Here is a 22,560-nt window from a genome sequence, read left to right on the forward strand (position 1 = left end):
ATAACTCAAAAAACGTGGTTGAAGCAAGTACAGGACTACAGAGATATCTGGATACTCTCGCTGATTGGTGCAAGCGGTGGAATCTCAAAGTTAACCCGCTAAAAATATTGAACCCTTGCTTCACTCTAAAAAGACTGGCAATGCATACCCCCCCCAATCCAGATGTCGGGAGTAACCCTACAGCAACCTGCTCAGGTGAAATATCTTGGCATCACACTGGACAACCTTTGGTCCACACCTCAAAGCTACGGTGAAAAAATGTCGTCACAGACTGCAACAATTAAGATGGCTCAACAATAGAAAGAGCACCTTACCGCTGAGATGCAAAAGAGCTGTCTATGTGCACTGCATCCTACCAATATGGCTCTATGGAGTGCAAATATGGGGGATCGCTGCAAAATCAAATTATAAAAGAGTGCAGGTTTTGCAGAACAGAGTATTAAGGCAGATAAAAAACTATCCCTGGTACATACGCGGCTCAACACTGCATAGAGACCTGAAGCTGTCTACTGTCGAAGAACAAATAAATAAACACACAAGCAGATACTCAGACAGACTTGTACGACATCAAAGCCTACTCGCAAGAGGTCTAACACCTGCCAGACCCCTAAGACGACTTAAACGGCAGGGCTTTGCCAAAACAATGGGTATACAATAAATATTATTATTATTATTTTTCTTTTTTCTCAGTCCTCACAAATTGAGTGAGGTTTGGCTCTAATTTTATGTATATATATATGTGTTGTTAAAGTACTATATGTGATTGTACAGTTTCTACACTTAATAAACCAAATATAAAAAAAAAAAAAAAAAAAAAAAAAAAAATAAACACAAATACGTTTCAAGTCTTCATACAGCTTCAAATGAACCAACTCCTTTACCACTTCACCCGAAGTTCACTCTCGATTTAAGCCAACCACTCAAGAGTCCAAGTTTTTACTCAACTATATTCAACATTTGCTCAAGTTCTACACTTCACATTTATCTCCTCGCATCTCACGCACACATTGCATAACATAATTCGCAGCACTTGTTCCACGCATATTTTGCTCAATGGCCATTCATAAGTATATACATACAATCCGCAACGAGCTCTGCCCACAGCCGAAAGGAGGAGCAAAGAAAAGCAAATAAACAAAAGCAAACAAATGTGCATCAAGTAACGTCCATATGTCCTCATGGATGAGGGGCTCGGGTCGGAGTTGGATTGATGGGAACGGTGAAGACTCGTGAATGTCTTCCGCATGGCATATAAATCCGAAGCAGAACAAGAGAACGGCAACAAATATGAAGAGCAAACAACAAACACTAATGCAAACAAGAGGAATCAATATGCCAGACAGCGCCAGGCGCTGAGTGAGTGTGAGGGACACAAAGAGAGTGAGAGAGATTGAGAGAGAGACAGAGAGAGAGTGAGGGAGACAGAGTTACATCATATTTCAAGGGATAAGGGGTTGACGTTGGCGTTGGAGGGCTGTAGTGGGTCTCGCCACCAATCATTAATCATAAAGCATCATCATCAGCATGTTGGCGTTGCCTTCAAGTAGTTCCTCCTCCCCCTCCTCGCAAGCCGCCCAGCGCCGGCCAGGCTGAAGGACTCTGGAGTGCGTTGAATTCTGGGCTGTGGCAAGTGGCATGGGCTGGGCAGGGGCAGGGGCTATGTGCCGCCTGCCAAATGCAGGCCAGTCAGTCACAGCACAGAGCAGCCCGAAAATCCTCGCCCTGTATCCGCACCCTGCTTAAGCAACCAGACAGAGTGTATCAGCCACGTCAATATGTCCTCACACACTTCCTTTGTGCTGAATGGGAGTGTTGCTCGGATCATAAATCCTTCAAAACACGCATTGCTGTCGTTTACATATTGAAAAGTTATTAACTTGTTTACGCACACGGCTCTTGGTCAAGCAAGCAGGGGTATTCCTTCCCTTTACTTCACTCATAAGTCTATATAGTTTTCTGTTTTCGCCGGCTGCACATTTCATTCTCATTTTCATTTTCATTTGGCGTCTGGAAAAGTGCAACATCATTTTTATTCATGAATATGAAGTTGCAACAGCTCAGAGAGCTGAGGCAGCAATCAGCTTAACTTACAAGCTTCTTCATAAACAGCGAACGGAAGTCATGCCCACGCTAAAGCCAGAGGGCGGTGCGGCATGCCTCGTCAAGTGGAAGCGAAGGCGCTCTGTGGTGGGTGCATCTGATTGCGTTTGTGTCTTGGTTATAAATTTTAATTTCTGTTCGCCGTTTCAGCTTGTATAGAATGTGCCGTTATTTTTAGTAGAATATACGTGTAAGTATGTGTACATATATATAGAACTCTTCTTCGGTTTCTGCTGATGCCGCTTAAGCGTGGGGGATTACATCTACTGTCTACGCGATTAATTTGCAATGAGCTGAAATTGAAGATGATTGCACTGGATGTGATGCGGGAAACAGGGAGAGAAAGCTTGAAAATATAATAATCGATAAGCATAAGAAACGTGCATGAGAGTGGAATATAAAGACTGAATCATAAAGGAGATAATAAAGTCAAAAATACACAAAAGGTTTTGCAATATAAGTAGAAAATGAAACAGATATTAACACACATTTTAAGAGACTAAAACGTAGAGTCATATAAAAAAAATAAAATAAATAAATAAATAAAAAATTAATAAATGAAATGTTAAGACAAAAAAAAAAAACCAAATAAATAAATAATAAAAATAAAAAAATTAATAAATAATTGTGATAATAAATAATTATAAAAAGTAATACCAAAAAAAAAAAATAAAAATAAAAATAAAAAAATAATAGAATTATAAGTCAATTTTCAAATTAAATATAAATATTTTTAAAATACATTCTGATTGTTTATTATATTTATTAAATATCTGTTAGACTTTTACGTCTCAAAAGAAAGAAACCTCTTTAAATAATGTGTTGTTATATATAGAAAGAAAAAAAAAAAAAAAAAAAAAAAAAACTAGGTAATATATTGATATTTATATTTATTTATATTTATTTTATTTTAATTTTATATGAAACGACTATTAATAATATATTTAATAATATATTGTTATTTAAATTATTCTACTCAATAAATATCGAAGCAGCTCACTAGCTCATTATATAACTCCATCAGCTTAAATTGCTCAAAGCGAAAATGAGATATTGAATAGATGTACGTAGATAAATGAAATTTGTAGAAATTGAAATATGCGAAACACTTATGAAAGCTATTCAAATATAATTTTAACACTAATTCACGCTTATTTCAGACGATAAAAAACTCCAGATTATTATCCACAATGAGTTTTTAATATTTCTGTAACGGGTCGGAAGCGACAGTAGAGCAGAAAGTAAAGAAAAACCAAATGAGTTTTGGGTTTCACTTCAAGCCAAATAAAAACAAGTCAAATAAAATTTTATTGCGAATCTTTTTGTGCTGGCTCCTCAGCCGGCTGACGCAGACGAAAGAGTGAGAGAGAGAGAAAGGGAGAGAGTGAGAGGGAGGAAGGGAATTTTCGGCCAGCCCTAAAGACCAAACATATACCGAAATGTAATCGCCGGCTATAAAAACAAAAGCAGCAAACAGAAAACTAATAATCGTGCGCGCCGATAAACACAGAAATTCAAGCGGGGCATCCAAAAGGGCCAACATACTTATACTTCAAAGGGCAGCTGCCCAGAAGAGGAAGAGAGAGAGAGAGTGAGAGAGAGAGAGAGAGAGAGAGAGGCGAGAGAGTGAGAAAGTGGCCGAGCAAGTCAGAAAAATGCTTCATATCGCGTGGAAGAGGCGAACGAACTTAACGATAAAGTTAAACCGCGATAACCAGCATGACAAAGGATAATGTACAACATGCGCAAAGACATTGCCGATTAGCCATAGCCATAGCCAGTTGAGGCGTATGAAGTAAGCAGCGCTCGGGCGGGGAGGGGTGGATAGAGAAATGCTTACGATAGCGTGTAAAATTAAATTTTATTGTAATGCCCCCTCACACCCTCAGAGCCAGCGGACAAATGTGTTTTTCCAATTGGGGACTTTCTTTTACGCTCACAAATATTGTGCACATTGTTTGTAGTTTCTTTTTCTCTCTTCTCAAACGATAGGTGGAGGGGGTGCATTGCTCTAGGTATAGGGGTTGACACATTCAAGTCTTCGATGGCTTGCATTTTTATAACAGTTGGCTGAGCAAATTAGTTTAGCGCTGGTTACGGCTGCTATGTAACCACAGAGCTCTCAGCGGACCCATTGAGAGTAAGAAATGAAGGTACTTGAGAATTGGTTTATACAAGGCTAACAATAGACACCCCAAGCCAAATATATGATTTGAGTTTGTAAGACCTTTAAATAACAGAAAAATTACGATGGTGCAGAGGCATTTTTGCAAGATCTAATAAATTTAATTATATTATGGTTTTTATGGATATTATGAAAGAATTCATGAATTCCAAGAATTTTAGTAAAATATTGTTGGGTATGAAAAAGGTAAATCTAATATTTTAATAATTAATTAATAAAGTTTAATTTAATAATAGTTTTTTAATCTAATGTAAAAAAATATAAGTTCATTTATATGAAAAGAAATCTTGAGCATGAATTTTTTTGCTATACCATTCTGTTTATTAAAACCAAACATTTTGTTTTTCCCTTCAGCCAGTATCAAAACTCTTCAAATAAGTCTGAGACAAATCGATTTCGCCATCGAAGTTGCTTCATATCCATTTTTCTAATCCGAAACTTTTCCTAATTGCACTTTGTTAGCCAAACATCAGAAACATGATGCAGGCCACTCAACATTAATTAGCCTCAATGCGAACTTTAACTCATTAATGAGGCAGCCAAACAAACTCCTGTCGAGGACATACCTGAACCTTCAGTTCTGCCTCCCTCACCCGCTCCACCCACGCCAGCTATGGCCAATCGCAGATGTGTCTTATACACTGCCACAGCTATTGCCACTTTTTGTTGGCCAGTCTCGGCTGACGTACGTGTCAAATTAGCGACGTTTTAACAAGCTCAGCGCGTCCGTAAGTCGTCAGGCTGTCCTTGTCCCGGGTGCTGCATGATAGCTAGGACGCGTCCTTCGACCGGCTCTGCCGGCAAATCAATCACATGGAAGTGGCTAGCGCCAAAGTTTGAGAAACTACGTCAAATTGCCTACTTTTGTAATCGTCGACGTTGGTCGCGCTGTTGACTTTAGCCGCTCGTCCTCAGCTAGTCCTGGCATGTCCTGTAGTTTTTGGGCGCTGTCGTCGTGTAGCACGCTGATTGCTTTTTCATTGCATTTTGTCAGCCGTTCCGTCCGTCCGTCCGTCCTGTCCTGTCCTATCCTTGTCCAAAGCAAAGTTTTCTTTTGCTACCTGCACGGCGTTTTCCAGCTCAATGGCTGTTCGACGCGGGGTGCGGTACGGCAGCTACGTAGAAAACATATCGTCAGCAATTAAGCGCGCATTCAAACGTCTGTCTGGGCTGCTCGGTTTGGTTGTTGTTGTTGTTGTTTTTTCTTTTCTTTTCGATTTGTTGCCAGCGGATGCTTAAAATCAAAATGCGATTTATCAGTTTTTTCTTATTCTCCAACCGCTTTCGGTTTGTCGCCCCACCCCACTCCTTTGGGGCGGGAGCCTTGGGACGATACGTTATGGGGGCTTAAAATTTTGCAATTTTCTCAGTTTTTATTTGAAGCGCCATTTATCAAAGCTGTGCAGCTGTTTGCTAGTTTATGACAGCTAATCCTTGAATACTATATCTTAAAGATATTGCCTTCAGCTTTATCTACCTACACACAGACACACGCCCAGACACACATACACCAGCTGCTGCTACTGCTGCTGCTGATGCTGCTGCAGTGGATCTGTGTGGGCTTTTGTTCTATATGCTGACTGCTGCCAGTTCGATTTGCCATTTGGCAGTTTCGTAAACGTTTTACAAATTGATTTATGTGCTTAACATGTTGCCATGTTTGTAACCCTCGAACAAGCCCCGCCAAGCGTCTCTCACAATTAGATTTCGCTCCAAAATCAACGGGAAAACTTTTCGGCAAGCCTCACCCAAAAGACAACCAGACAGAGAGAGGGCAAAAGGAAGAGACAGAGGGAGAGAGAGAATTGGGTATATAGAGAGAAAGGGTCTATGGTGGACGGCCTGGCACATCAATCATCGATAAATGTCGATATGTCGGACCGTAAGGCCTGGTGCGTGTTTTTGCCTTCACTTCTTGGCCTTTTCGGGCGCTTTTATTTTTATTAATAAAGCATTTGTTTTCCCATAATGAGCAGCGACAGCCGCCTGTCAGGATGCCTTTCGCATTTTCTTGTCTACATTGTCCGTTTTCTTGCAGCCGCATCAAATTTTCAACGTAGACGAAAATCTTTCCCCAGGGTCAGCTTGGTCTGTGGGCGTAACAGTGCCTTGTGGCGGCATTCGCATAAAAAAGTGCCAACACTTTGTCAAGTTGTTATTACCAATAATATATATATATATACACATACATATATATTTTATATACGTATATATTTCATTGTTTTTGCTATTTTTCTTTTGCCTGGCTTTTGTTTATGTACTTTGCTGTCTTGCGCTATCGCCATTCGCCTTTATTATGCGGCTTCTGGCACTCATTTTGTGTTTGTCATGATTGATGCGCGAGAGTCTAACGAATTGTGTTGCCCCCGCCTGGGCGGAACGTATTGATTGGGTTAGTGGGCGTTAACTGGGCGGCACAAGTGATCTCTAGTCAGATAGTTAACAAATGGACTGTATCTACTTTTAAATTTTTCATTTTTTTGCATTTAGCTCTAAAAGGAAGATTTGCACTGAGCGAAAATGTCGGTTATTTCGTGAACTCAAATTTTAATTCAATTAATTAATCTTAGTTTAAAAAAATCCTGCAATTTTTACTGAAATTATTAAATATTATTTCCAGCTATACATCTTCTATAAAATCGGGTAATTTGAATATTACATTTTTATTGGCTTTATTTTTTATTTTGTTAATATACTATGAATATTTTTAATAAGTTTTGGATATGCCACAGCACTCTTAGTTTAAAAAATCCTGCAATTTATTTTGCAATTATTAAATATTATTTCCAGGTATACATCTTCTATAAAATCAGATAATTTGAATATTACATTTTTATTGGCTTTATTTTATATTTTGTTAATATACTATAAATATTTTTTATAAATTTTGGATGTGCCACAGCTTCACTTCTGTTATTTCTGGAAATTTCTTGAGGACTACAAATAAGCCTCTATTTAAAAAAAAAAAAAAAAAAAAAAAAATCGCATGCCCATTTAGCTAATCAAATTTGATTTTCGTTTAGCGCCATTCCACAAGGAAAGAGAAAATAGACCAAGAAAGCATTTTTGGTCGCCGGCTTTTAGGCAGCTGTGCGACGTCATTTGCTGGCAAAGTGGCTTCTGTCAGCGACATAAATTCAATAAAAATAATAATAAAAATATTTACAAGCATTAACACGCGTTCAGCGCGTAAAATGTGCCTCAAACTGACAACTCGCAGCTCAAACACAAATCTTGAGCCGCAAAACGGCAAAATATTGACAGCAAAATGGCGCACAAGCATAAATAGTGTATGTGTGTGTGTGTGTGTGGGCATGTATTTGTGATGCACAGACAGAGGGTTGACAGTGTCACACACCCGCTCAATGCCAATGCCAGTGCCAATGAAATTTGCCACATTTTGCATATGGAATATGGAGGGTAGCGAAATGCTTGAAAGTATGCTGCAGTAGGAGGAGGGGGGGAGCAGCAGGAGCATCATCAGAGCGAGTTTTAGTGGAGCAAGGAGGGAAGACAGGCAGCGGAACAGGAATGAGACGAAACATTTTGATGATGGGACGCAGCATGTGCGAGTGTCGTTAAAGCCTCGCAGCAATTTTTGGCAATTTTTCGCAATTCTTTTTTTGCCTTTATTTTTTTGGGCGTGCAACATTTATTTAATTTTTTTTTTTTTTTTTTTTTTTTGCTGTTGTATTATATGAGAACTAATGGCGAAAATATTATCACGCGCCATTTTGAAGGCAATTTCACGCATACGAGCGCTTATTTATTTGAAGTGCTTGTAATCGCGGTGGTACTTACAGCGCACGCTGAGGTAATAGCCAATCGAGGAGTATTGAAAGTTCAGATGCCGGGATGTGCACTTATACCAGCCGGAATGCTCCCGTCGAATGGAGGTAAAGTTGAGGAAGCCATCGCCAGTTTGTGGTACCTGGGAACGAAAGAGATAGGAGATGCGAGAATAAGAATGAGAGCTGAGTGAGTGAGTGAAAAATTGAGACAGATTTGGCTGGGAGATGGGCGGGGAAATGAGTTTCGTTCGGTCTTATGAGTAAACAATTTTTGGTAATTAAGGCAAGGCAAATAGTTGGTCCAAGAACTTTTTACGCGACAACTGCACGAAAATCCATTTAAAACTTGCTCCTTGCTCAAAAATCACAAAAGTGCTCGCAAAATCCAAATGCAGGAGCAGGATGCTGAGCCAAGGACGGAGAGCCTACGTATGCATAAGTTTTATAAGACTTACCGGCGTGTCACCGTCGTCCTTCTGCCAGCGCGGCGTGCTCGGAGGATTTGAGTCGACATCGCACTTGAGGCTAACTTCGATGCCCTCGCGCAGCGGATAACCAAAGCCAGGTGTGCGCGAGATGGCGAACGAGGGCGTATCTGCAAAGAGGGGAGGGGAGCGGTTGAGACAAGGGTTATAAGAATGGATATAAAACACAGATACGATGAGATTTTCGGTTAGTTATTTTCCTGTCTAGCGTCTGCCGTCTGCCGTCTGCCGTCGCCTGGCAACTGCCAACTCGCAACTGGCAACTAGCGACTGGCGACTGGCGACTGTGGCAACATCTACAAAATAGTTTTTTAATTAAAAAATTACGACACAAAAATAAACGCCAGCAGAAAGAAACTTTTATAATTAAACTAAATGCAAATGTGTGTTGTCTCTTCTTTTCTATTTTTTATTTTTTTTATTTCTACTCTCCCCGTATGCTCTTCAGCATTCACCACAAAACTAACGCACTTTGTTTGAGTCTAGTGAAAAACATCTTGCCAAATTGCATGCCAGCCAAAATAAATAAGTGACAATAATAATGGAAACTATAAACTTAACATAATATTTACTTAATATTTTGTTTGAGTTTGTCAAGAATACATTTTAAAATAGAAATGGGAAGGTAGATAGCAATTGCAAAGAATTCAAGTCAGTATAATTAATATCAATAATCATAAAACCAATACAAAGATACAATGATAAAATGTTTAATGTTGATTCAAAAATATAACTTAGTCGCACTATATCGTCTGCTTGGAAAAACATAACTAACATATTAATAAAATAAATATTCAATAAATATTCAGCAGACGAGCTGTATTTTTGAATCAAAATTAAACATTTTATCATTGTATCTTCTTTTTAATATATGTATTATGTGTTAAATATTCATAATACATATATTAAAAAGAAGAATTTGCGATAAACTATATTTTTAATATTAAAAAACTATAAATTTAATATGAAATATATAACTATGGCAAGTTCTTCTTTTAAATATAATTTGTGTTAAATATTCATATTTATTTTAATCTTTCATTATTAATAACTCAAATATAAATATTTATTTTTTATATTTTTTAAATTTAAATATTTAGTGCAATAGAAAATATCAAAATGATTTAAAGTTAATAATATTTTTGTTTATTTTTTTTAATTTTTAGTTTTTAATAATTGACATTTCTATAATTTTTTTTTATATTTTTAATAACATTATATATATTATTTTAAAATTATTAAACATTTTTACATAATTTCGTATATTGTTTTCAAATATTTTAATAATTTAAATATTAATTGTAAATAAATAAATAAAAAATGTAATATTTATAATTCATATTTATTTATTTAATCAAACATTGCAATTTTTAATAAATTATATTTTCATATATTTATTTCAATTATATTTTAAATTTTTTGTATACATTTTCACTTGAAAAAATTTTAAATTTCTTTATTTATTTTTTAAATGCTCACAGACAGCTCTTCAAATACGAAAGGTTTGTTTATTCAGCTCGATAATGCACAAAAAATGTCTAGTAAATTGTTTGGCAAAATTTCAATATTAAAAGTCGCTTGAGTTTCTTATGCCAGATGGGATTATTTAACATGTTAGACGAATGCGATATGCTATTAAATCCTAACTCCATTTGGGTGCCAATCAAAAATCTATTGAATGCATGTCAAAAAGCTATCGACAAAATGCAAATCTCAATGCAAATGTGAATGCGAATGTAAATGCGAATGTAAATGTAAATAATATGAATGTTTGGCAAAGTGACACGCCCACAGATATGCATATACTTTTATACATATATATATACATTTGTATCTTGTTGCATTCAATGCATATTCATAGGCATAAATCAAATGTTTTTTAATTAGTGTTAGACATACGGAGCTGTAGCCCAAAAAAATAGAAAAACAAAATAAGAAAAATACGGAAAATGTTACAAAATCTGAATACAACGATTTCAATCTTTTCAATTTTTCGCCACAGCTCTCTGTCTCCCTCTCTGTCTCCCTCCCTTTTGCTGTCTGCCTGCCTGCTCCAGCTCTGTCTATTGTGGGCTTTTGTAACTAATACAATTTGATTATGCAGGGCAAATGAAATTTGTTTGTCGGTTGTTTGCCAAACTATTCAATAGACATTCATCTGAGTTGTGTAGTCTCTGTGTGTGTGTGTAGGCGTAACATGCAGACGGACAGTTGTCAGACATCATACATATATGTATATGAAAGGACGTCTGCCTGTGGACACTCAACGACGCCCGTTTGCCTTTTATGCGGCTAACCGAGCAGACGAGTGAGATAGAGGGAGAGTGAGAGTGAGAGGGAGTGAGAGATAGAACTGGCGGGGTTCATAGGTCCTTGTCTGGTTAGCTCCCTGCCGTTCTGGGCTTTCGTCTATCAATTTGTTTAGGCAAAAATCTAAGCCACAAACTCAAAAAAAAAAAAAAAAAAAGAAGAAGAAGCACAAAAATTGTTGTGCTCTTCTAACTATGCATAACAGGCAATTCCAGCAAACGCTTTCTGTTGAATTTCATTGAAAATCATATAGGAATATATGCAAAAATTATGTATACCAAAAATTATATTTAAAATCATTAATTTTATTTATTTATTTAGTAAAGGATATTGGCAAAAATATAGTCAACTCAAAGATAAAAAATTAAAAAAAAAAATATATATATATATATATATATATATATATATATACATATATATATAGCCTAAGGAAAGTCTATTTAGACCAGCCTATTGCCATTTGGTGTTTTACATTGCCGGAATTTCGGCATTAAATTGCTTGAATGTTGAATTTAATTTGTGAAATTGTTTTTAAATTGCGCAAGCATTTAAGGCTCGTCTCGTTGACTGTACGATTGATGTCCTTGATTTGCCTGTCAACTGTCTGCATAAAAATGTAAAAATTAAATGCAACAACAACAACAACAACAACAACAACAATACAATCCTCAACTGTCTGAGCAAGTGCTTTCATGTGTGTGCATTTTAATTTATACAACCGTAACAAACAATAACATTCATGGGCGGGGCGAGTCGGTGTGTGGGCGTGGGCGTGGGCTTGGGCTTGGGGAAAAAAGCAGGAACTGTTCTCAGTTGTTCTTTGTTGGAAAACGTTGCGGTTGGGCCGCTGCTGTTATTGTTGTAGGCCTTTTGCTGTTGTTATTGCGGTTTTTGCAATTTTCATGCCTGGCCAAATCTCCCACACACTCACACACACACACACACACATATCCATCGAGTGTAGTCAGATTCCACATTCCCATGCGAAAACTAAGTGATGCAAATCCCGCACGGCTTTTCTATATTTTCCAATCATTTCCACTCCTGCTCGCCCCTTCTATGGCCACCTTGGCATTTGTCATGGCATTATGCGGCTTGACGGGCATTAATAAAGCAAATAACTGTGGCACTTTGTTCTAGGCTGATCCCGTCCAGTATCGGCTACCAATTTGAGCACGTGTCTGCGGCTTTGTTACTGCCAATTAGTGCGAGTCCTTCTAATTGCTGCTGCTGTGGATGGGCGCAGTCATTGATTTTGATTTGCAGCTCGTGTTGATGGCGGCATAAAGTCACGTGGATGCTGATAGATGGCTGACAATGGCCAGTCTTTGTCTCTCTGTGTGTGTTGACTTCTTAAGCGGACTGTTACTTTGATCACTCAAAAGGATTATTTGTGTCTCTTTGTCCTGGACAAACAAAATTGTTATGCAAAACTATGCCAAATTAGAGCAGTAGCAGTGGAATAGACAGCAGAGTGTCCTGTTTGCATAACGAGTCTCCTTTGGCATTTATTTGATACATACGTCTAACCTAACCTTGAAAGCGACGCAATTTTTGTTGCTTTGTTAGCTCTTTAAATTGATTAAAATTGTTTTGCATTTATTGAATTCTATTTGATTCATTATATTACTATTCATAAAACATATTTTGCAGTACTTTTGCCGTCTGACTTTTAAGTGCTAATCAAGTTGTATAAAAATTTCTTCTGGACTTTGGCTCCGAAGTTTGCCTCTGCCTGGCCGAATGGCAGTTAATTAAAAACTTTGTCAAAGCTCTTACTTCTGATTTCTCTGTGCCAGCAGTGCTCGTTTCTTTAGCCGCTCTTGTTGACATATCCCTCTCCTCGTATAAAGCCTTGCCCCATTTCCATTATTTAATTTTTATTTTATTCTTTTTTTTTTTCTGTAGTCCGTCCTTCTGCACTTTCCATTAAATAATTTCACCTTTGCTTTCTTTTATTGCTGCAGCTGCAGCTGCATAATAATTTCTTTGCCTTTGTTTTTCTTTGCTCATCGCCGACCTGTGACTCCACATAGCTGGCCCCAACTGCAGCTGCCTCTGCCTCCACCGCCTGCTGCCCAGCCCTCCATCAACCATGATATTATCCTTTAGCCACGCCCAGGCCGTTGCGTAGCTCGTGGCGTGTGTTAACTTTAGCAATTTAACTTTTTAATCAACATTTGCTTTTTGGTTTTCACTTTTACTTGTCGCACTCGCACCACCAGCCCCACCTACCCCACCTGCCCCACCTGCCTCACTCTCACTATCGCTGACTGTGTTAATTAAACAAGGTGCGATATTCCTCTTGTTGGGACTTTATAAAAAACTTTTTCAACATTTAAATATGATGCGAAATGAGTGCATGACTTACTAACTGACTGACTGACTGACTGATTGACTGACTGACATTGCTCACACACACGAAAACTGATATGTGCAATTAGCTCTTTTCACATTCAGCAGTTAGGTAAATAAAGTTTTTTATAAAATGCTTTTTTAGTTCTCTTTTGTTGCATAAACTTTGAGCATATCTTTAAATAATTTTATATGCATATATTAAACTGTTGAGCAGAATTATGGATTTTAGATAGTTAAAAAGGTAGTAACCCGATAGTTGGTTAATTTTACTTGACTTTACCCAAAACACTACCTTACTTTATCTAATAGAGGCAGCCTTACGACTTATCTATAATGCCGAATAAACGTTGAGCATATCTTTAGCTAAATTTATATGCATATTAATTTATTATTATTATTAATCTGTTTTCAAAACGATAGTTGTAATTAATTAAATATATAAATATTTAAGACTCTCTGAATATTCCAAAAGAATTCGTAATTGTTGGTTGTTTTGCATTTACAAGGAAAGGAAAATATAATAAAATTTAAATTAATTTTAATCAATTAAATTATATTAACTCTAATAATAAGCTGAAATATCCAGCAAATTAAAATAAAAAATAAAAATAAAATAAATAAATTAGAGTAAACTCGTTCAACTTTAGCTCAAACTTTCAACTCAATTCTGAAATGTTCTTTGCTATATTTCTAATAAAATTACTCAGATTACTTGATTAAAATTATGAAATTCCAACTTACACTGCACATCCAGGAGTAGCGAGGCATTCTGGCGTATCTTCAGTGTGGGATGCTCCATGACACATAAAATCCTTGCATTGTGATGGGCCCTGTAGACGGCGGGCAGACGCGCCTCGCTCTTGGCGCCACTGTTGATTTTGTAGCCGTTCTTATCCTGTGCGAGTAGATAGAGCAAATTGGTTGGTTGCTTTGATAAAAATTCCATTAGAATATAAGGCTTAGGCCGGGACAAATTGGGCGAAATGACAAGGCAGTCAGGCTGGCCAATTAGTCTGGGCCTGTTATCAGCGCGACATCATTAATTTAAATTAAAGCGTCAGAACAGGGACAGGGACAGGAGCAAGAGCAAGGGCAAGGGCACTGCCTACGCCTACTGCTGGCAGTTCGTCCTGCTGCCTCCAGCCGCACCCACCGCGCGCCCTGACATGCAAATTTGTTGGCACAGTTTTCAATCAATCATCCGGTGCGACTGTAGTTGGGCACCAAGCAGACCAAACACGCAAATTTGTGGCATTTAGGGTCTACGACAAACAAACATGCACACCGACACACCCACACACACACACACTCATAGAAAACTCTTCACACATACACACACCCACATACAATAAACACTCGTGTCGACATCTTCGATGTGTTTGACAGGTGGCTGCGGGTGGTGGGTGGTGCGTGTTGGGTGGTGGTGCAGCTCGGGTGTTTTGAATGGTTGGATGGTTTATGCAGCGCTTGACCAAATGTCTGCTTTTCATTATGCTCGAGTGCAAGACAAACAAATTTGGCGTAACCGCAGCCAAGTGTCCGTCCGGAGATCCGTTGTTTAAGCCGTAGCCAGAAAAGCCACCGTTATCCACACTTCATGTGTTTGCTGTCTCTCTGTCTCACCCCCTCCCTCCCACTCTCTCTCTCACTCTCACTCTCTCTCTATATATATATATATATATCTGGCAGCTCTTATGTCTGCATAGCTTGCGGTTGCGCCTGGTTTGCATTAAGACGACAATCCAATATGTCAAAGTGTCAGCCAAACGCATCGCCACTCCATTTTCCTAATGGAATACTGAAGCCGGCTGAAGCTGTAGCTGGCACTAACCTTCTCGTTCTTGATCTCCTCCAGCTCCAGCACCTCGGCGGACACCTTCTGGGCATGCCGATCCACGCCGGGACTGAGCAGCACCTCCCAGGTGAGCGTGGGCCGCGGGTTGCCGCCCTCGCTGACGCAGGCCAAATTCAGCTCCGAGTTCTCTTTGACTGGCACAAAGATGTTGCCCGCATCCAGGCGACGCGAATCTATCAGCAAATACGGTGGCTTCGGGCGATCTGCAAATAATAATTATTTAAAATTAGAAAAGTTTATTTTGGGGATTTATTTTCATATTGATTAAGTGTCATATATTCTTTTCGGCTTAAAAATATTATATATAATAAATATTAAAGATCTGATGTTTCTCTAATATCATATAAACTGCGCTGTTAATATACATTAGGAATATTCTGACTAAAAAATATTTTATAAATAATACATATTAAACTCTAGCAGTTTTTCAGTAAATATAAATATAAAGGATAATCTGATACAGAAATATTAAATATATAATAAATGTTAAACTATACCATTAGTTTTTTATACCCTGAACCCATTTTCAATGGGAAATCAGGGTATAATGGTTTTGTTTTTTAATAATAGTAAATTCATAATTTGTTTTGTAAGTAAATAAAATAATAAAATAATTAAATTAAATATATAGGAATTATATATATTAAATTTTAATTTAAAATTAAAAAAAAAACTTCAGTGAATGATAAATTGAGAAGTTTATTTTGTAAAGTAATAAAATAATTAGATATTTTTAAGATTTTTAATTAAATAAGTATTCATTTATTTTTTGTAAGTAAATAAAATAACAACCAATTAAATCATTAATAATATACAAAATTAACTATTATATAAATAAAGAATACTTTGCTTCGAAATTTAGAAAGCTTCAGTAATTCAGCAATTAAATTAAACAAAAATTAAAAAGATATAACTATTTTATATTCAAAAGTGCCTTCCAAGTACTACGCTATCAAAGTATAAACGGAGAGACTTTTGGAAATCCAGCAGAGGTAAAGCACGTGCTAAGACTTGGCGACATTTGACTAAGCTGGCACGCAGCTAACGGGCGCGATTCGCAGCTCTGTCACTTGCAGCTAGCTTAGCGCGCGCACAACTGTACCTGGGAATTGGCTAATAGGGAAAGTTTTTCTTTTCTCGAGTTGGCTCATTGCCCGACTGCTCATGTGCCACGGGCTGGGCCAATTTCGCAAATGTAACGACCTTTTTAATATTTGTCTAAACTTTTCTATGCGCCAGGAGGATCTGCGGCTGTTTGCCTCGGTCTACTCACCCAGGACGACCAGCTTGACGGGCCGAGCATTTTCCGTATAGCGTCGCGTATTCTCCGCCTCGCACTGCCATTTGCCGTCATCCTCGAGCATGACATTGGTGATGGTTAGCGCTCCATTAGCCTCCTTGATAAAGCGATAGTCGGTGACGCGCGTCGTGCGGTCCATGGCATGCACCACCTGCGGGCAAAGATAGAGAGAGAGAGTGGGTGAGTGGGTGGGTGAGTGGGCTTTGAGGCATTAAATGTAATGTCTACTGAGTTGCAGCAGTCAGTGAGGAAATTATGCAAATGCCTTTGGCCAACTCTTAATGCAACATTCACAAATTTTATGATAAATTCAATGATCCTATCGCACCACCATCCACTTATACAGCTGCCTTTCACTCGCCATGTGTGTGTGTGTGTGCAATGGGTTTTTTCACTCGTAATATTTTAATACGAGCCAGCTTTTATTTACACTTTTATTACGATTCACTTCAAACAAACGAAAATAATGATAATTTAAATGCGCTTGAGCGGCGCCCCAGCAAATCCACTGAGTACAGTTACTGTAATGTGGCAACAATGAACTCGAACTGGCTTACAAAAATGTGGAAAACAAGAATGGACGTTAAATTGCGGCCAATAGTTGTACTGCCCGTCCGTCCGTCTGTCTGTCTGTATGTCTGCCCGGACTGGGCTTAATGTTCAGTGAAATTTATGTGCGCATTCAAATGCTATACAAAAATATAAAAAATATTCGTAAATATGGCGGTAAGTGCGGTGCGTGCTTATTGGGGGCGTGGCAGCATTCTCTGCCCAGCATTCATAAATAATTTTAATTGCATTTGTGCACCAGAGCTTAACCTTTGGCCACGCATTAAGCTGACTTAAATTACTGATGGGCTGACCATATCCTTAAAGTTCTCGTATTCACAATATCTGTATGAAAATAAATTTGTAAATATTCTCAATGTATTCCTGATCTAAATTTATCATCGAAATTTAACATGGAGTTAACCTACAGTTCATGTTAAATTTTCCAGTATTTATATGCGCAGGCATTTAGTTTGATGTTTATTTTAGATTTCTTTGAAATATTTATATATATTTAGTCATCAATCATACATATATATGTATACATAACACTGCCATTGCTAGTGTAGCTGCAAATGGATTACAGCTTAGCAGTGACTTTCACATAAAAAAAAAAAAATAAATAAAATAAAATAAAATAAAAAAACATAGGAAAAAAAAAAAACACACACACACACAGAAATATCTGTGGAAATGCTATAGCGAAAAGTACTTGACTAACTAATACTCAGTATAAAAATGTTCTTATTCGTTAGACTTTATTTATTTATTTATTTATTTATTTATTTTTTTTTTGTATTATTTTTTATTTTATTCTTGTCGTAAAAGATGTATTTATTTTTGTATTCTTCTTTTTTTTTACTTTTTCCTTAACATAAATACAATCACTTATCTAGTTTTCAAATACTTTCCGTGTAAAAGTATAAGCCTCAAACTGATTCTACCTAAAATTAAAAACAAGAATATAAATACAAAATACAAAAATAAAATATTTTTGCAACAAATTCTGATGTTTTACTACGTAATACGCACAGCTTGTCGCACATATAGCAGAAAAACAAATCAAACAAAATATATTTATATATTCGCTGTGTGTGGAATAAATCTGTGTAAAATGTAGTATAAACAAAATATTTGTATTCCGCACTTCCGTTTCCGTTGCGTGCGAGTTTCAATTATTTGTTAGAACCCTTTGCTCTGCCAGCTACTGATTTTGTATATATATATACATATTTTTTTTTTATTTTTTTTTTGTATAAATTTTTGAAAAGCAGTGCAAATATTTATGCGTGCCTGGATTTTAGCAATTTTTTCTTGCTGACTTGGCAGCGCGTTTTGTCGTCATATCTGCGTGTGTGTGTTTGTGTGTATCTCGACTTCCGCTGAGCATTTGCTGCAGTCGCCGCGGCGGCCATTTCAGAAATTTATTAACCAGCGGCCGACGCTAGACGCAACGCATCGCATCGCATCGCATCGCAACTGGCAACTGGATTTTCAGACTGTGCAGCGGCGCATTCAGTTGGAAATTTATGAGGTAACATGGCACAGAGATGCCAGTTTTGGCGACTGCACACCTGCAGCACACACACACACTCTCTCTGTCTCCCTCTCTCTGTGTGTGTGTGTGCGTGCGAGAGATTTTGGTTGGGCAACATGGCCGCTAGACAAAAGCGTTAAATGAGCGTGGCAAATCCTTGTTTACAGCGTCGAGCGGCCAGCGGATTACACGCTCGATTGTTTTGGCCACCCGAGCCGGACCAGGTCCAGGTCCAGGTCCACGTCCACGACCAGGCCCAAAGCTGGCAGCCAGTTTTCTGGCCATTGTTGTGGCATTAAATCTCACGCATGCGACGGCCTCGCAGCGATCTGTTTTCTGGTAATTATGATTTTTCGCCTTTTTGTCTGCCCCATTGTTGTTGCAGTTCTGTTTTATCATTTTTTGTTCTTTTTTTTTTTCCTGTTCGCCTTTGTTTTGCAGCTGCCTCAATTCGCATAAATTGTTGCATATTTGAAGGCGCATTTGAGTTTAACATGCGCATAACTTTGCATAATTTGTGGCATCGTTATCTGGCGACTGCCATTTTTGGCTTTCTGTTTGGGTTTGGGTTCTGGTTACGTGTCTATTGCAGATGGTGACAGAGCCAAAACTATATGGCATTTCTTTTTTCTTTTTTTTTTTTTTTTTTTTTTTGTATGTCGTCTGTTTTCTGTTGGGCTGGTATTTTTGACAGTTATTATGCATTTGTTTTTGGTATTTCCTAATTGCGTTGTTTTAATTTTTGTCCATTTGTAATTTACAATCTACAATTTACAATTTACATTTGCCGTGAGATTTTGTTGCGCAATATTTATTTATGGCTCCGTACAATAATGCAAATTTCTGTTTAGCTAGTTATATGATTTAATTATTTCACGCTTTCCATACATAAAAATAAATTTATATGTATATATATTTATACATCAGGCATTACAAGTTGCGTTTCGCTCGAATTGTGTGCACCAAATAGTATTTGCTGTTAGTTATAAACATGGATTTTACGCATGAATTTTCAAAAAATTTTAACATTTTCATAACAACATTTTATAATGAATTTTGAAAACAATATAGCGTGTGCATATTTATACTTATATTTTATATTTAGTTTTTCATATTTAATACACTATTTTATTTTAATTAATATTATTTAATTTCTTTTGTCATATATTACATGTTATATTTTATATTTTATATTTTATGAATTATATTTTATTTTTATTTTTCATATTTTATATATTATATTTTATATTTTACATGTTATATTTTATTTTTTATATTTTATATTTTATGTTTTATATTTTATATTTTATATTTTATATAATATATTTTATAATTTATATTTTATATTTTACATTTTATATTTTATATACATAGAGGCAACTAGGCAATCTAGATTTTTCTATTTAATAATTATTTCGGATGTGGTTTTAATTGCCATAATTAGTAAAGCCGAAGATACCTAGCCTCCAGTTGCTAAAGTTTCATTCAATCTACTTCATAAAGCAGACAGTTAGCAGAGAGTAGAAAGGAAGTCGAAAAATGAGTACATATATGTAACACTCTAATTCTCTTCCTCTCTAGTGGCTCTGTTGCTATCTCACTTTGACTATCTCTCTCTGTCTTGCTTGGAATTGCAAAAATCTTGTCAGCAAACATTACTCGCTGCCTGTCGCTGGCGCTGCCTTTGCTGCTGCCCCAAAGCTACTAACTTGAAATTGCTTTCGGCAAATATATTAGCCTCTTGATAATTTTCAACAATAAATTCTTTGGCACACACTAACATACATGCTGTGGTGCGAGGGGGAATGGGGAGTTTGGCAGCCACTCAAAGTAGCTAAGGCTAGCTGCATGACTGCATAGGGACCTCCAATGGATTGTGCAGCGCTCCAGAAAGTACAACAAAAGTCGCTCATGTTGCAAGCTGTCAGTGCAACACTTGTCGCATGTCATTGCCGCAGTTGCACTCGCAATGGACACATGCGGAGCGGTGCGGTGCGCGGCGCAGGCATTCGCAGCGAGTGTGTTTGTTGCACAGTTTGCTGAAGACAGCGCACAAGACGAAAGTCAGCGAACAGCAGCAGCTGAAATGCAATTGCAAATGCTGTTTGCAACATGAGCAAGCAGTGAGCAGTGCTGGGGCGGGGGTGTGTTGGAGACGGTCGGTAATGATAAAATATATTTGTTAAATCAAGAGCAGTCTAAGCTAGAGAAATCCAAATGCTCTACATAAGAGAGAATTTCATAAAGGTATAATTCTATTTAAATTTTTTCTTTTATTCAAAAGGTATATTAAATTTGTTTTCTGTGAAAAAAAAGGTAAATTAAAAACTTTTTAACATATAAAATAATAAAGATAAATATTTTACAATATTTATTGCAGCTTAATACTTAATACTTACTGAATAACCTACTCAAGTCCCCACTTCTTATTTTACGTATTTTATATATATATTTTTCGATTAATTTCCTAATATTTTTATTTATTATCAATACATTTTATTATTAATATTATTATTATTATTATTATTATTATTATTATTATTATTTTATTTATTTATTTTTTTTTTTAAGTTTATTTACATTATACTTTATAAAATTTAATGCATTACTTTTATTTTTAAATATTATTACATATTTCTATTTCCAATATCTATCTTCAACTAAACCTGCTTCGATTATCAGCCTTTATTCTGAGTAGGTCTTGCACCGTATTAAAATTAATTTAATTAGTTGTCAAATCCTAACTTCGTATATGGTAAAGCCAGAGTTTTGCGAACCGCATTAATCGAACTGTAAATTGAACAGCTGCAAATTTCTGCAATATTTTGGAAGCCCTCTTAATAATCATCTTAATTTGCTGCTGCTGCCACAAGAAGAGCATTTTAATTGTGGCGCAGCTGCGGCTGTTGGCTGGCTCTGCCAGTGTCTCACATTGTTGCCGCATCATTGTTGTAATTGCAGCCGCCGTGGCTGAGCTGCCCCACTCTAACTCCACTCCCTGATCTGCAAAGCATGCGCTCCGCTCATGTCTTCGCTTTCACATGGCTGGCTTTTGTTTTAACACAACTAATACAATTGCACCGTGGGGAAATGTTGCCTCTGCTCTTTCGTCGTTGCTGCTGCAACGTCAGCGGCGTTGATTTTATTTGCCAGCGAGCGAAGCTGGAAAGTGGAGCCACGCCTCGGCACTCCCGGCCAGAGAGACAGAGAGAGAGAGAGAGAAGGAGAGAGGGAGAGCCCCGACATTGTTACTAACTTAATAAAGTTGTCAAAGGTACAAAGTAAGCGGCGTGTTAGCAACTTGCCACGCCCACTGCAACAGCCGCTGACGTTGCATTGTTGCTTGATTTTCATTTGGGGATTTGCCGCCTTCAGTCTGAGTGATTAATTTCTTGGCTTGATGTGATTTACTTACAACTGCAGTCACTGCCGCATCTGCCTCTGCCGCTGAGCACCACCAACGAGCAGCGTAAAGCGAATCACTCTATTAATGTCATGCATTAAGTTTTGCCCTGCGTCTTCTAATTGACTAATGGAGGCTTAGGGCGGCTTTTGACAGCCAGACCCTTTGAGATTTATGTGCTTCTAGCCGCTGTTAGGATACATAAAAAGCGCCAGCTCCCGCAGCCAGACAAAGTCTGTTGACCTTAAACCTGAGCCATGACAACAGCAACCAACAGCTGCGGCTATAAATAAGTTGCAGCCTGCCAAGCGCCACAAAGTATGCAACAATGGCCAACGACCAAAGATGCAACCATAAAAACGACGCATCTGAGAATTGTAGGGTATCTCTGGCTATACGACAGCTGCATAGAAATAAATGAAAATCATATATCAGAGAAGGCATTTCATTCGAGTATTTATTGGTCTAGACAAACTGTGAGCCTCTTCTCACATTTATTTATTTATTATTTTGTCAGATTAAAATTTTAAAATAAATAAAATATATTCGACATTCTTTTTTTTTTAAGCTTTGTTATAATTGAAGACCAAAGATGAAAATGAAATGTTTATTTGTTTACATTATTTACATTATTATTTTACATTATTTTATTTATTATTTATTATTTCATTTCCTACTTATTATTTT

The 22,560-nt window shown here is 37.2% G+C and overlaps 1 protein-coding gene across 3 annotated transcripts in view; it reads right to left on the reverse strand.

The window, feature by feature from the left end:
• The window catches only part of tei (irregular chiasm C-roughest protein teiresias), a 217,414-nt gene that overhangs the window by 27,751 nt on the left and 167,103 nt on the right, over positions 1-22,560 (reverse strand). For all 3 annotated transcript variants that reach the window (XM_089470931.1, XM_089470929.1, XM_089470932.1), the window contains 5 exons: positions 16,358-16,535; positions 15,061-15,287; positions 13,971-14,124; positions 8,532-8,671; positions 8,087-8,216 (listed from right to left, as the gene is read on the reverse strand). In XM_089470931.1, coding sequence (XP_089327057.1) covers positions 8,087-8,216; positions 8,532-8,671; positions 13,971-14,124; positions 15,061-15,287; positions 16,358-16,535 — 829 coding nt within the window. The remainder of the gene's footprint in view (positions 1-8,086; positions 8,217-8,531; positions 8,672-13,970; positions 14,125-15,060; positions 15,288-16,357; positions 16,536-22,560) is intronic.

This window comes from Drosophila arizonae, chromosome 5 (genome assembly GCF_054131065.1).
Source record: "Drosophila arizonae isolate 15081-1271.41 chromosome 5, UAZ_ARI_1.0, whole genome shotgun sequence".
In the NCBI taxonomy this organism is placed as follows: Eukaryota; Metazoa; Arthropoda; class Insecta; order Diptera; family Drosophilidae; genus Drosophila; species Drosophila arizonae.